Source organism: Lathyrus oleraceus, chromosome 1 (assembly GCF_024323335.1).
Source record: "Lathyrus oleraceus cultivar Zhongwan6 chromosome 1, CAAS_Psat_ZW6_1.0, whole genome shotgun sequence".
Taxonomy (NCBI): domain Eukaryota; kingdom Viridiplantae; phylum Streptophyta; class Magnoliopsida; order Fabales; family Fabaceae; genus Lathyrus; species Lathyrus oleraceus.
Genome location: NC_066579.1, coordinates 101,690,865 through 101,706,817, shown reverse-complemented (window position 1 = coordinate 101,706,817; position 15,953 = coordinate 101,690,865). Strand labels below are relative to the sequence as shown.

General features: G+C 46.9%; 1 protein-coding gene across 1 annotated transcript; it reads left to right on the top strand.

Moving 5' to 3' along the window:
• The first annotated feature begins 1,680 nt into the window (after positions 1 to 1,680).
• On the top strand, positions 1,681 to 7,281 carry LOC127093930 (uncharacterized). Its single transcript, XM_051032820.1, has 2 exons — positions 1,681 to 5,652; positions 6,619 to 7,281. The coding sequence occupies exons 1-2, from the start codon at positions 1,681 to 1,683 to the stop codon at positions 7,279 to 7,281; spliced, it is 4,635 nt and encodes a 1,544-aa protein (XP_050888777.1).
• The last annotated feature ends 8,672 nt before the right edge of the window (positions 7,282 to 15,953 follow it).

The window sequence follows — 15,953 nt, the reverse complement described above, 5'->3', positions numbered from 1 at the left end:
GTCATTCTAAATATGAACCTATTGATGAGATGTCTTATTTTGAATTACAAATTACTTTTGAAAATCTATATGTTGAAGTTGTAGATACTTTTAACATGTTGGCTTCAAATAAAAGAATTTTTTTCATATTTAGAAGTCAAACTTTTAGAAACTGAAAAACAAATGGAAGCTCTTAAGCAAATCATGTCAGATGCTTCAAAAGTTGATGTTGAGGAAGATAAATCTTCTTAGTTTGGTTGTGAAATTGGTAACATTTGGAAAAAAGAGGTTATTACTCTAAAATCCAAATTAAATAAGGCTTTAGAATCAAAGGTCACCTTCGCTATTAATCTTACAAAATTCAAAAGATCTTTAAATGTTCCGTACAAGAAGTACAATTTTGTTGTAAGGGAATCTAATAGCTAAAGTCATTCACATCATCATTTGAGTTGTCACTATTGTTGTAAGAAAGTCCATACCATTGCTAAATGCAAATTTAGGAGACATTTGGTTCCTAAAAGTGTATTTTAATGGTTGTCCAAATGCAATAATATTTCCACCTAATGAAAATTGGATACCTATCACTCTTGTTTGATCTTGTAGGTTGAATGTCTTGGCTCCATGGAAAGAATGTGGTTTCTTGATAGTGGTTGCTCAAGGCATATGATGGGTGACATTTCCATATTCATTGACTTCACGCTAAAGAAGAAGGACTTTATGATCTACGAAGACAACAACAAGGGTGCAATACTTGGTAAAGATAGTGTAAATAATCCCTCTTCTACTACTATCTTTGACGTAATACTTGTTGAAGGTCTTAAACATTATCTACTTAGCATTAGTCAACTATGCGACAAAGGATATAAAATAACTTTTACAAGTAGTTGTTTCATAATTGAACACAATAAAAATAAAGACTATTTGCTTAAGGGCTTGAGGGTTAAGAACATCTATATGCTTAAATTGAATGATGTATCATTAAAAAGTACTAAATGTTTAGTAACCATGAGTGAATACTCTTTGTTCTGGACTGGGCCACGACACTTAGCACGGCACGGCCCAATGCTCGCCAAGCCCACATCCAAACGACCGTATCCAAGCGACCACGAGGACACGTCAGGTGAACGACCATCCGCCCGGAGAATGTCTCCCCGGCCCCTTAAATACGTGTCGGACAACGAGCGGGTCCTCCTCATATGATCTCCATCCACTCATCGCCAACCCACGCCGCGGGCACCTGAGTTGTGTCGGGCAGAGCCATAACGGCATCCCACTCACCACGTCACCCAACTCCCCTATATTGTCTCCTTAGGGATAGGGGCAGTTGGACCAGGGGGCAGACCTTGGTCTAGGTCTTAACGCTTCTTACGCGTCCCCTGGCAGCTCCTCCTTGGGCCTAGCTAATCCAGCCCATTAGGAGCCTTGGCCCAGCGCTGGGGGCTCAATATAAATACCCCTTTCATGGCAAAGGGGCAGGTATTCTAACTCACACTCTGATAATCTCATTCTGTACCTTTTCTGACTTAAGCGTTGGAGCACCTTGCAGGTACACCCCCCTCTCATTTCATTCTCCGGCCCATTCACCAAGACCTTGGAAGGCCCTCCTGATCAGGTGAGATCAGTGGCGCCGTCTGTGGGAACTAGCTATCCCCATCTTCATCAAACGAGGATCAAAAGCTCATTTATTTCTGTCCTTCCAACATGGCCGGAGAACAACATAGCGATCACAGCCGTCCCCTCGTCAACTACAACATGGACGACGGCCCGCCATCCCATGAAGCGGACGTTCGGGACGGTCATCCATCCACCCCGTCTCCAGAGCCCCAAAACAACGGAGATGCCTCTCACGCCCACAATTTAGGGGCAGAGACATTTCATCCCATTCCCGTTCCCGTTGAAGGAGACGCCGTAATGATTGCCATGGTGAATGCCCTCAATCAGGCCGGTTCTATGCTCCACCAGCAGCACGAACGAATCATGGCCCTCGAAGCCGAACGACAAGAGGCCCGGCCCCAGCCGGTGAGTAGGATACAACAACGTTCGGAGCCAACGAAGAAGCGAGGACGTCGCTCTCCCGAACCCCACGCCAGCAGGGCACGCGCCCATCGTGACGGTGGTCGAGCGAGAACATCACCAAGGCGCGGGCACAGCCCCGACAACAACGAACTGTCTCCCTTAAGGAGCGACGAGGAAGATTTGCATTGCCCCCTATCTCGGGCAATAATGGAAGCCCCGCTCCCCAAAGGCATGGAGAAACCGCCAAACCTAGCTGTGTACGACGGGACTACAGATCCCGACGATCACGTCGACAACGTCAACGCGATGCTCGACTACCGCAATGATATAACCGGGCACCTCAAATGCCGACTGTTCTCAACGACCCTCAGGAAAGGGGCCATGGCCTGGTACAAAAGCTTGGCCCCTGAGTCCATTACGTCATGGAGAGTCATGAGGTCCATGTTCACCCGGCACTTTACAGCTTCCCGTCGTCACCCCAAGACTGAGGCGACCCTTGAAGCCATAGTGCAGAAGAAGAATGAAACACTGCGCTCATACATCGAGCGATTCAACCAGGAAGCTGTCGAGGTAGATACCACCGAGCACATGAAGAAGTATCTCCTCGAGAGAGGTCTCCTACCCGGCAGTGAACTTAGCAGAGCCGTAGGTATCGAGCCTCCCCGCACCTTAAACGAGCTCCTGCATAAAGCCCAGGCCTACATCAGATACGAGGAAAAGCAGGTGGCACACAATGCCCGCAGCGGACGTAACGCTGGGGAGACCGAGCACTCAAAACGCGAGGACACGAGCATTTCCCGTCGCAACGGAGACAAACGAAGAGAAGAAAGACCTCGCGAGATCCGGGAAGGAAGAGGCCCCGCGGGCAGATATAGCGAGTACACCTTACTGACAGCTCCTCGAGAGCGTATCCTCGCAGAATGTATCAACTCTGAATTTAAGCAGGGCAGGGTCAGGTTCCCAAAACCGTCTGCACCAAAGCCCCACACCGACAAATCAAAGTACTGCCGGTTCCACAGAAGTCACGGGCACGTGACCGAAGACTGCGTCCACCTGAAAGATGCGATTGAAATTTTAATCCAAGAAGGGCACCTGAAGCAGTACACGAGGAAGAACGAAGCTCCCAGACACGACGAGCCAGAGAAGAAGAGACCCCGGGAAAACACACCCCCCGACAACTCTCCCTATCAAGTGGCCCTCTGCGTGTCACGACCGGAAGATTTCTTCCTCCCCGAACCATTGCCCGGGGGCAAGATCACTGCACTCAGCCCCTGGGAAGACTTCCCTACCACACTGGTGATATCAGGAGGAGGAACTAACGGGGAATCCGCGGCCCTCTCCGTCAAACGTAAGTTCGACGAACTCCTACTGACTGCCCCCGAGCAGAAAGCGACATTGACAAAATACCGGGGAAAATCCAACCCAATATCCTTCTTCCTGGAGGAACTCCCGGGCGGATCCCCGAACTCGGCCATCCCACTATTGATAAGAGCAAAGATGGCCCGATTCGACGTACGACGCATCCTGGTCGACGAAGGCAGCTCAGTGGATATCATGTACGCCCACCTCTTCAAGACTCTGAAGCTAGACAAGACCAACTTAGCCCCCTACGTCGGATCAGATCTCCAAGGATTCAACGGAGCAACAACCAGACCGTGGGGATATGTTGAGCTCCTCGTCACCTTCGGCGAACAAGAAACGGCCAGGGAAGTCAAAATCCAATTCCTGGTCGTAGACTGTCCGTCTCTGTACAATTGCATCTTTGGACGCCCGACACTGGCCGAACTCACTGCGGTCCCATCCACCGTCCACCTGAAGATGAAATACTACACCAAATTGGGACGTGTGGTCACCATCCATGGCGACATCGAAGCAGCCCGGCGATGCTACGACGCCGCAGTAAAAGGACAGGCCGTAGTCAGCACGAAGAGCAACTGCAACAACAAAAAACTCAAGACCGAGGATCCCGCCCGAGGAGTCAACGCCATCGACCTCGACTGTCGCGTCGGGCTGGACGAGACCGAAGAGGGGAGGTTCCCCAAGGAACGCTCTCTCGAACACCCGGTCCGACCAATCCCCGACGGGGAGTTCGAACTCATTCCTCTTGGAGACGATCCGGAAAGGACGGTGAAGATAGGTAAGGGACTACCCGAGGAAACAAGAGAAGAGCTAGTAGCATGCCTCAAAGAGAACTCCGACCTCTTCGCGTGGAATGCCGCAGAAATGCCCGGGCTGGACCCCGAGATCGCGTGTCATAAGCTAGCTGTAGACCGGGCAGCCAAGCCCATAGCACAGCGTAGACGCAAGCAATCGCCCGAAAAGGCAGAGGCTGCCGAGCGAGCTGTAAAAGACCTCTTAGAGGCAAATTTTATTTCTGAAGCCCAGTACACAACCTGGCTCTCTAATGTAGTCCTCGTTAAGAAAAATAATGGAAAATGGCGTATGTGTGTTGATTATACTGATCTTAATAGGGCTTGCCCGAAAGATGCTTTCCCCCTCCCTAATATAGACTCGCTCGTTGACAACTCTGCAGGTTTTAAACTCTTGTCCTTCATGGACGCATATAGTGGATACAACCAGATCCCTATGTCGCCCGCAGACAAGAAACACACAGCGTTCATGACCCCAACGGGCAATTACTATTACAACGTGATGCCATTCGGGCTCAAGAACGCTGGCGCTACATACCAACGCATGATGAACAAAGTCTTCAAGGACGAAATAGGGGACATGCTCGAAGTATACATGGACGACATGATCGTCAAATCACACGAGGAGATAACCCATGCTCGACACCTTACGAAGGTATTCGAGCAGGCGAGACAGTGTAAAATGAGGTTCAACCCCGAGAAATGCACGTTCGGGGTCCGGGCAGGCAAGTTCCTCGGTTTCTATCTCACCGAAAGAGGGATCGAGGCCAACCCCGACAAATGCCGGGCATTCTCGGAGTTTCCGACCCCGAAAACCAAAAAATCGATCCAGTCGCTCAATGGAGTGCTCGCCTCACTCTCCCGTTTCATCGCCAAGTCCGCCCAGCACGCATTGCCATTCTTCAGACTCCTTCGCAAAGAGGCTACCTTCGACTGGACCGATGAATGCGAGCAAGCGCTACTCCATCTAAAGAAGGTTCTGTCCCAACCCCCGGTCTTATCACGGCCATTAGAAAAGGAAACCCTATACTTATACCTATCCGTGGCGACCGAGGCCGTCAGCGCCGTTCTAATAAGAGAAACCGACGAGGGACAAAAGCCCATCTATTTTACGAGTAAAGCACTCCAAGGTCCCGAGCTCCGATATCAGCAAATCGAAAAGGTCGCCCTGGCCCTCATCAACACAGCGAGGAGACTACGATATTATTTCCTCGCACACACGATAAAGGTGAGGACCGACCAGCCAATCAAACAGCTGCTCGGGCGCCCGGATATGGCCGGGAGGATGCTCAAGTGGTCACTAGAACTCTCCGAATTCGACATACAATACGAAAGTAGGAAAGCCTTGAAAGCTCAGGCGCTGGCCGACTTCGTCGCGGAGATGACCCACTGCCCGACCCCAGCAGAAAGCGCCCACAAATGGACGATCTTCGTCGATGGCGCCTCTAGCACATCAGGCAGCGGGGCCGGGATCATCCTCGAAAATGAAGAAGGGATCCTGATAGAGGTATCGTTAGCGCTAGCGTTCCCAACATCAAACAACCAAGCCGAATACGAAGCCTTCCTCGCAGGCCTGAGGTTAGCCGAGGACCTGGGAGCAAAAGAGGTAAAAATATCCACCGACTCCCAGCTCGTGGCCTCACAAGTGCGAGGAGAATACCAAACCAAGAACGACAACCTCCTCGGGTACTTGTCCCTCGTCAAAGAAAAACTTGATAGATTTGAAAAATGGGAAGTTCAACACATACCCCGCGAGCACAACACACGGGCAGACGTTCTCTCGAAACTAGCCAGCACGAGGAAAAAGGGTGGGAATAAATCAGTAATCCAAGAAATTCTCCCGCGGCCCAGCATCGACAAACTACCGCCCCCACTCGAGGTCAACGCTATTGGAGATGCCCACTGTTGGATGACACCCATCTACAATTACCTCACACGAGACGAACTCCCGGCTGACCCGAAAGAAGCGACCACTGTCAAACGACGCGCATGCTCGTACGTACTCCTCGAAGGCAAACTCTACCGGAGAGGATTCTCCATCCCACTACTCAAATGCGTCGAGGAAGAGAAAGTCCCCGACATACTTGGAGAGATACACCGGGGAATTAACGCTCAACACCTCGGCGGACGATCGCTCGCACGAAAAGCCCTTCGAGCAGGCTACTACTGGCCGACCATGCAAAACGATTCGAAAGAGCACGTCAAAAGATGTGACAAATGCCAACGACATGCCGACATGCACCTCGCACCCCCGAACGACCTCAAATCACTGTCTTCCCCATGGCCCTTCGCGTGGTGGGGCATGGACATCCTCGGACCCTTCGTCACCGGATCATATCAGAATAAATACCTCATCGTCGGGGTGGATTACTTCACCAAATGGATCGAGGCGGAGGCACTGGCTAAAATAACCGCGCAGAACATTCTCCGGTTCTTCAAACGCAACATCCTCGCTCGGTTCGGTATACCCCAGGCACTTGTCACAGACAACGGGACACAGTTCACGGACGGAGGATTCCAGGACTTCATCGCCAGCCTGGGCACCACACAGCATTTCACGTCTGTCGAGCATCCGCAGACGAACGGGCAAGCAGAGGCGGCCAACAGGGTAATCTTACGTGGCCTCAAACGCAGACTCGGCGAGGCAAAGAGGGCATGGGTCGAGGAGCTACATAGCGTCCTATGGGCCTACCGCACGACACCACATTCTACCACCGGGGAAACCCCGTTCCGACTAACTTACGGCACCGAGGCAGTCATCCCGGTAGAGATACGGACGCCAACGAGGAGGACAGAGGAGCCCCTAGACGAGGAAATGAACGATGAAACCCTTAGAGCCGAGCTCGACCTAGTCGAGGAGATACGTTCCGAAGCAGCTCTCCGGGAAACAACCCTCAAACAAAAGATAGCACTACGCCATGACGCGAAAGTCATAAAAAGAGAGTTCCAGGTCGGCACCCTGGTCCTCAGAAGAAACCAGAAAAACCCGAGAGAGGGCAAACTGGCGGCCAACTGGGAAGGCCCTTACCGCGTCCGCGACAAAACGAGCAACGGGGCCTATTACCTAGAAAACCTACAAGGAGAACAACTCGCTCGACCATGGAACGCAGAAAAACTTAGACAATATTACAGCTAAATACACCACGGGGAGACGTGGCAGGTACGACCACGCTCTTCGTCCCCAAAACCCCAGGGAGGAACCACGAGACCCGGGAACGATCCGGGGTCACATAACAAACACAACCCTCCCCGACGGTTGGGATCTTGACCAAGGCTCAACGTCGAAGTACCAAGACTGGCAGGGCACCCAGCTCGCGATGGGAGGACCCAAGCCTCGGGACCAGGGTTCGAACAACGGACCCGGGCTTCGATACCCACGGGCACAAAGCCCGACACTTCGTCGGTTCCCTAAACCGAGGAGATTAACAAAGTCGAGCAGAGTACGAATTCATACAAACAAGTATCAGACACAAACGAGCACAATGAATGATAACGAAAATATTCATACATTAAAAACGATAACAGTAGCCGAAGCCAAGTACGCCCGAAGGCCATATTACAACGCCCGAAGGCCAAAATACATAAGGCACGCAGGCCATGATAACTAGAATCAAAGAAAAACAGATAAACTAAGACTCCGCTCGGAGCACCTCTTCATCCTCTTCTTCTTCTTCTTCTTCTCCCCCCAGCTCCTCCTCCACTTCAAACGGGCAGACAATCTCACCATCCCGGACGCAGTAGTTATAGGCCGACCCTGCTGTCACCAACTCAGGGTTCAGAAGCCCGAGCTGCTCGACAGCATTGTCGAAACCCTCTTTGAAGCAGGCCACGAGATCTTGGTTGAGAGTCCGAATATGCCCTAGCAACTCACCGCGCGAACCAAGGGCGCGTTCCTCCTCGGTCTCATCTGCCAGGGGACGGACCTTCCCCTCGAGAAACGCAACCTGAGCCCGTAGGCCAGCGTTGTCCTCGGTCAGCTTCTGATGGTCGGCCACCTGCTCTTCCAAGCTCGCCGTCGCAGCCTTCAACTGGTCCCTCTCCTTCTCCACCTCCTCCAGCTTCCGGCTCAGCCCTTCCTGTAGCTGATGCTCTTCTTTGTAGTCCGACAGATCTTTAGATAATTTTTCCTTCTCCGCCCGGACCTGCAAAAGGGCACCCTCCAGCGAGGCAGTGGAGACCGAAGTGTCGGTCAAAACCATGGCCGTCTCCATCACCCGGATGACAGCAGCAATATCCCTGGCCAGATCTTTTCTCCGAGCAGCAGCACCCTGGTCCAGAATAGCCTTGGCCTCAGGCGCGGGCACAACAATCGACTCCTCGGCCTTGAAGAACGACCGTTCCACATAGCAGGGAGGGAGAAGATAGCTCCCCGATCCGTTCGGACTTCCTGGAGACGACCTGGTAAGGGCCCCAGCCGGACGCTTCCGTTTATGGAGGGGAGAAGCCGCTGGCGACGGGCTGCTATCAGGAATGTTGATCGGGTTAAGCCGAGGAGGAGAGGAAGGAATCACGCTCGCCGCCTGCGAGGGACCGACCCCGGCATCACCAGCAGTCTCCGAGACACGGGCCGCAGTTTTCTTCTTCTTCTTGGGCACCCGGTCAGGAGCGCCGACCTGATTCGCTAGCTTCAGCACCCGATCACGAGCATTGGGCATGGCACCTGCAAATAAATTACACACAAACGTTAGCGACCGAAGTCATAAACAGAAATAAAAAGCTAAACAAAGTCTGCCTACTCAATAACGCCAGAGCTTCCTCCTCGGTATCACACTCGAGCAGAGCCTTCGTATTGATATAACGCGTCTCAGTGATTAGCTCCCCGGCCTCATCCAGGTAGGGCACGCCCTGTCGATTCGCCCAGAACGCCAAGCTGAAGCTCTGCACGTAATCGACCAGCTTCTTGTACGCGAGCCTATCCTCCTCGCCGAGCATCGCGTACTTGACCCGGTAATGCGCTGTGGAGAGATCGAAATAATCACGCTGCCACCTCAGCGGTATCTTCGACATCAGCGTCTCCTCCCCGTTGGGTTCCCGTTGATAGTAGTAGAGAGAGTGAAGGGCAGCCCGGGTAATCGGCATCACCACGTACCACCGGCTTTTGAAATGGCGAACAGAATCCTCGTACGTCTTGAACAGACGCACGGGCTGCTTGAAAGAAACCCAACTGTGGCGACCACGGGAACCGGACCTCTGGAGATGGAAAACGTGGAAGAAGAGAGCCCGGGTGCAACCAATGCCGAGGAACTGGCAAACTAACTCGAATGCCCGCATAAATGCGAGAGCATTAGGATGTAGTTGGGACGGCGCCAGCCGGAGCCACTTGAAGACCGACATCTGGAAGGAGCTGAAGGGCAGTCTAATCCCCGCCTCACGAAAAGCAAATTCATACATGGTGAACTGCTTCCCCGGGAAATGATGACAAATGCGGTCTTCTTCCTTGGGGGCGCAGCAATACCAGTTTGGTGGATCCTCCCGGCTTATGGTCTCGACCATAGCGTGAGCAGTGATGGCCTCGTCACAGAAGTCTGATTCCTCCTCCAAGGGCTCGTCCGCAACCCATGAGAAGTCGACCTGCCCGGAAGAGGAGGCGTGTTCGGTACCATCTCGGACACTCCCATCCCCGACAGGGAGACGAGCGATTGTCGCGTCTTCGGTGGAGGACCCAGAATCTTCCTTCCTCGGTCGTAAGCGCCCGGTAGCACCTGAAACGCAGACAGAAAGAGTGAATTCGACGTCATATCAAATCCACCCTTCCACCGCAGGTCAAGTGAAAGGGCGTAGCGGCGACGGACACTAACCGCGCTCAACTCGGTGGCGCGCGCATTCTATGGAGACCGGGCACAAACTTCATACAGCCTATGCAAGTATTGCCCGGCATATGAAGTTTGTGCCCGGTACAGTAGGATCCCAACCCTATTTTCTACCATCTAATATACACCTACAGTCCACTACGCTGTTCCCAAGTTAAACCTAACCACATTTCTACAACATTATCATGCGTTTGACAGAAAACAACAAGGAAAAAGAATGGGTCACAGTGGAAAATCATACCTGACATAGTTAAGTTGAAAGGGTACGGTGGTGTCCGAACAGAAGACGGTGGTTCAGATAGGAGGACGGGCGGAGACGGCGGTCCAGACGGTTGAGCAAGCAAACGAGAGAGAAGGTGGAGATCTCCGGTGAACGTATGAGCGAGAAAAAGGTAGAAATGAAGTTACTCAACCCCTTTTTATAGGGCTTGGCACGTGGACCAACACGCTAGGTCATCATTGCCTAGCCTGCCTACGCCGTCTTTGCGCGCGAAACGAAGAGACGCCACTAATCGTGAGACACGTCTATCAAAGACAAGAAGCTGAAACGACCCGAGCACCTGTCCGTCTCCTCGACTCACCAAGACGCCTCCTCCCCGCGCCATACCCACGTTTACTACAAGGAAGGTGCAGATCAACCGATCACCTCCATCCCCGACATTCCCGGAGAAATGTCAGTCATGAATAGGTCTGTTACGACCTCACCTGTCTAACGATCAAGCTTCCCCATCGTCTCGGGGAACCCTTAGTTGAAACATAAGTCATCTCTCTGGCTCAGAGACTCGACTTGGGGGGCTCCTGTTCTGGACTGGGCCACGACACTTAGCACGGCACGGCCCAATGCTCGCCAAGCCCACATCCAAACGACCGTATCCAAGCGACCACGAGGACACGTCAGGTGAACGACCATCCGCCCGGAGAATGTCTCCCCGGCCCCTTAAATACGTGTCGGACAACGAGCGGGTCCTCCTCATATGATCTCCATCCACTCATCGCCAACCCACGCCGCGGGCACCTGAGTTGTGTCGGGCAGAGCCATAACGGCATCCCACTCACCACGTCACCCAACTCCCCTATATTGTCTCCTTAGGGATAGGGGCAGTTGGACCAGGGGGCAGACCTTGGTCTAGGTCTTAACGCTTCTTACGCGTCCCCTGGCAGCTCCTCCTTGGGCCTAGCTAATCCAGCCCATTAGGAGCCTTGGCCCAGCGCTGGGGGCTCAATATAAATACCCCTTTCATGGCAAAGGGGCAGGTATTCTAACTCACACTCTGATAATCTCATTCTGTACCTTTTCTGACTTAAGCGTTGGAGCACCTTGCAGGTACACCCCCCTCTCATTTCATTCTCCGGCCCATTCACCAAGACCTTGGAAGGCCCTCCTGATCAGGTGAGATCACTCTTGTTTATGACATAGACGCTTATCACATGTTAACTTTGATTTACTAAACAAAATGGTTTCAAAAGATCTAGTTATCGGTCTACTGAAAATTAATTTTTCAAAAGACCGCCTATGCGATGCATGCCAAATGGGAAAGCAAACAAAGGTCTCTTTTAAATACAAAATATTGTTTCAACTTCTAGACCTCTTGAGTGGTAATTACTATGGTTTTGTTGGACTATCTTTTTGCATAGTAAAGATGAGACTTTTTCCGCTTTCGCATCTTTTGCAAAGTTATCCCACAACAAACTAAGTTCAAACATAGTTGATATTCAAAGCGATCATGGAGGTGAATTTGAAAACCACCTCTTTGAGGATTATTGTGATAAATATGGCATTGAACATAATTTTTTATACTCCAAGAACTCCACAACAAAATGGTGTTGTGGAGCGTAAAAGTAGATTTTTAGAGGAGTTTGCAAGAACTATGATCAATGAGAGTAGTCTACCAAAATATTTTTGGGCCGATGCTATTAGTACATCGTGTTATGTTTTAAATAGGATACTTATTCATCCTATTTTGAACAAAATACCTTATGAACTTTTAAAATGTAGAAAGCCAAATTTATCACATCTTTATCTCTTCGGATGCAAATGTTTTGTCTTAAATAATGGTAAGGATAACCTTGAAAAGTTTGATGCAAAAGCTGAAGAAGGTATCTTTCTTGGATAATCTCAATCAAGCAAAGCTTATATAGTGTACAATAAGAGATTGCTTATTGTTAAAGAGTCTGTGCATGACACTTTTGATGAATCTTATTCGAGAAATGTCAGAAAAGGTATTTATTTTCAAGATGTAGGTGTAACTTCAGAAGACATACTCAAAGACATCGAAAAAGGAATTGATCAACCTAAAACGGGAAACCCGAGGAGGAGGAAGATGAAGATTTTGAAAAAAATAAGGATGAGAGTCTGACTAAAGTGGATAATCTTCCTTTGGCTTGGAGGTCTTCCAAGGACCATCTAATCGATAATACTCATGGAGACATCACCAAAGGCGTGACTACACGCTCTAAGCTAAGTAGTTTCTTTTATCACTTTGCATTTGTTTCACAAGTTGAACCTAAAAACGTAAAAGATGCCTTAATTGATGAGCATTGGCTAATGACCATGAAAGATGAGCTAAATCAATTTAATAAAAATGATATATAGGACATTACCCACCTCCGCAAGATCATCAAATTATTGACACTAAGTGGGTTTTTAGAAATAAACTAGACAAAAATGGAGTGATAATTAGGAACAAGTCCCGATTAGTGGCTCAAGGATATAACCAAGAGGAGGGAATAAATTATGAGGAAAATTATGCCCCGGTTTCCTGGCTCGAGGCTATACGCATTTTACTAGCATATGCATGCTCCAAATATTTCAAATTATTTCAAATGGACGTGAAAAGTGCTTTCCTTAATGGTTATATAAATGAGGAAGTGTATGTTTCCCAACCTCCCGGTTTTGAAAATTATGAGTATCCTAATCATGCTTTTAAACTAAAACGAGTTTTGTAGGTATCAAACAAGCCCCTAGGGCTTGGTATGAGTGACTTAGTAATTTCTTACTTGATCAAGGATACTCTAGAGGGAAGGTAGATACAACACTTTTCATTAAATGTCAAGGAAAACATATTCTTCTTATTCAAATTCATGTTGATGACATCATTTGGTTCTACTAACATGAAATTAGTCAAAGAGTTTTCTAAGCTTATGCATGGCAAATTTGAGATGAGTCTAATGGGGGAGTTGAACTACTCTCTCGGACTTCAAATCAAGCAGCTCAAAGAAGGGACATTCGTGTGTCAAATGAAGTACTGCCAAGAGTTACTTAAATGCTCCGGAATGATAGACGCAAAGTCAATTGACACTCTAATGCCCACAAATAGAAACTTAGATAAAGATGAAAATGGTAAGGATATTGATGTTAAAAGGTATAGAGGTATAATTAGATCACTCTTATATCTTACTGCATATAGGTCGGACATTATGTTTAGTGTATACATGTGCGGTCAATATCAATCAGCTCCTAAGGAATCATATTTAAAAACTGTAAAATGCATCCTTATATATCTTCATAGTACTTTTAAGTATGGGCTTTGGTTATCCAAAGGTAGAGATTGTAGTTTGGTTGGTTATTTTGATTCCATTTTTTTTGGTTGCAAATAGGATAGGAAAAGTACTAGTGGATCTTTCACATATTTTCAAACTCCTTAGTTAGTTGGCATAATAAGAAGCAAGTCTCCGTTGCTTTATCAACTACCGAGGTGGAATACGTTGCATCCGGTAGTTGTTGTGCTCAAATTTTATGGCCCAGACAACAACTACTTAACTTTGATATTAAACTACAATGTATTCTGGTAATACGCGATAATACTAGTGCGATCAACCTAACCAAAAATCCAGTGCTACATTCTCGTACTAAACATATTGAGATACATCACCATTTCCTACGAGACCATGTTGAAAAAGGTGATGCCGTTTTTGAACATGTTGATAGTAAAACTCAACCTGCTAATATTTTCATAAAATCTCTTGCGGCTGAGTCACTTTTCAATATTCGTCGGGAATTGGGTATTCTCGATATCTCAAATCTTGCCTAATATATTTTGTTGCATGCACTCGTTACATTTGTTTTAACCTTCATTCAAAAGTTTTATTTCAATTTAGTGCATCCTCCGTCTCTCATCCTATAAGGTAATATCGTTTTCAAATTATCTCTTTGTTTTTAAGTTTTTATGTAATATGTTGCTTATTTATGACTCATTTTTTTTCATGTTTATGTTCCAATATTATGTGATATATTTGATGTATGATAAATTTCATGCTTGTTCACTTCCAAAAATTTCATTAATTACCCATGAGTTTTTCGACCTATATGCTTATAGTGATGTCATTTTTATTTATTTCATCATCATATGTATTTCATGCTATTGTTTCTTCACATTTGAAGTATTTTTGATGTTATTAGTGTTTGAGCATGCTCTTATGTTTTATTATTATGTTGTTCTATTATGTTTGATGTTATTAGTGTTTGAGCATGCTCTATATGTAATAAATTTTATTTCTTTTGTCTATATTGATTATTTATTTATGTTTATGCATTTGTTTCCTTAACATAATTCTATGTGAGTGCATGTTATCGTTGATCATTTTATCTTTGCAATGCCTCTGAGTGATTTATATGTTGTTGCGAGTTTTCCATGATACTTCTCACGTTTTGTTGTTTTGTCTCTTTTTGATATTGTCAAAGGGGAAGAAGTTTATTCTAGAACAAGGTCTTAAGGTGCACATATTAAAGGGAGTTATGATGAAGACGACAAATAGTTTGTAAGTTTTGCCATCATTAAAAAGGGGGAGTATGTGAGTGCACTATCCTCATAAGAAATGTTTTGAATGATGTCAAAATCAGGACACTTAGTATTTATGTATATTGGATCTTATTGTCTATGTCTAGATGTATATTATCATATTAGGAGACTTAAAATCAGGTTAGATAGGTCATTACAATTCAAAATTATGATTTTTCATAAAAAAAAGTCTATGAGTCGATACATACCGAAGGATTCTTAAAACAAAAATTCCGTCTTCTATGTAGCGCTACATAGGGGCCTTGAGTCGATATATACTGCGTATGTAGCACTGCATCCGTGTTTGGAGTTGACTCCTGCTAAAGAGTTTTTGCAAGCAAATAATTTTGCCTCACTTGTATCGATACATAAGGTCTATGTAGCGCTACATAGAGTCTATGTAGCGCTACATCCTGTTCTATTTTATAAAACTTGTAATTTTTGCTAAAAATCTGTTTTGTTTGTTATCTTTCTACAAACACACATATAAATATACATTCATGCATCATTTCTCATTATTGAAATCCAGAACATACAAAGAATTTTCTTATCATCTTCAACCTTTTCTCTTCATACATTCAACAATTAAACATAATCATTTTTATTGAGTGACATCTAGATTAGATTGATAAGGTCCAATTTAGAATTGATTGTAATCAAATTTGGTTGAGTACTCTTTGAGGGTTTCATTGATAAAACTATTTAGGGTTTTTCCTCCAATATCAAGGTTGATTTTTTTTTGTTGCATAAGTCTTTGCATTTGGGTTCGTCAGAGTGAAAGCTTTGAAGAATGAGAGTTCTATCAAAGTAGTAGCGGTAATCAAATGATCATTTAAAAGACCTGGGACAAGATTTTGCAACGAGAATTCAGCAGAGTGAACGCTTTAAAGAAAATAGTTTTTGTCAAAGGAGTAGAGGTAACCGAATGATCAGATTGGAAGTCTTGGGTCACTTGATCTTGCTTAAGATCAAGGGGAGAGAATAAGTTAGGATCAACATAAAACATATGGTTTGGGTTGGGTTGTTACTTTTTCTCTTGTATACAACTCTTGCAAAGATTAATTACATATCTCAATTCTATTTGGAATTGGGGGAAGACGTACCCATAGTGAGGACAATTGGGGGGAACTGCCTAAACAAATCCTTGTTTTTTCTCCCTCTTTCTCTCTCTCACACTCTTTACATTTTGATAATACATTTAGTGTGTAATATAATAAACT

Coding starts and splice junctions, on each gene's coding strand:
- LOC127093930 (XM_051032820.1), top strand. CDS start 1,681: ATGGCCGGAGAACAACATAGCGATCACAGCCGTCCCCTCGTCAACTAC. Junction 5,653..6,618: donor AAGAAGGGATCCTGATAGAG/GTATCGTTAGCG, acceptor GGTATACCCCAG/GCACTTGTCACAGACAACGG.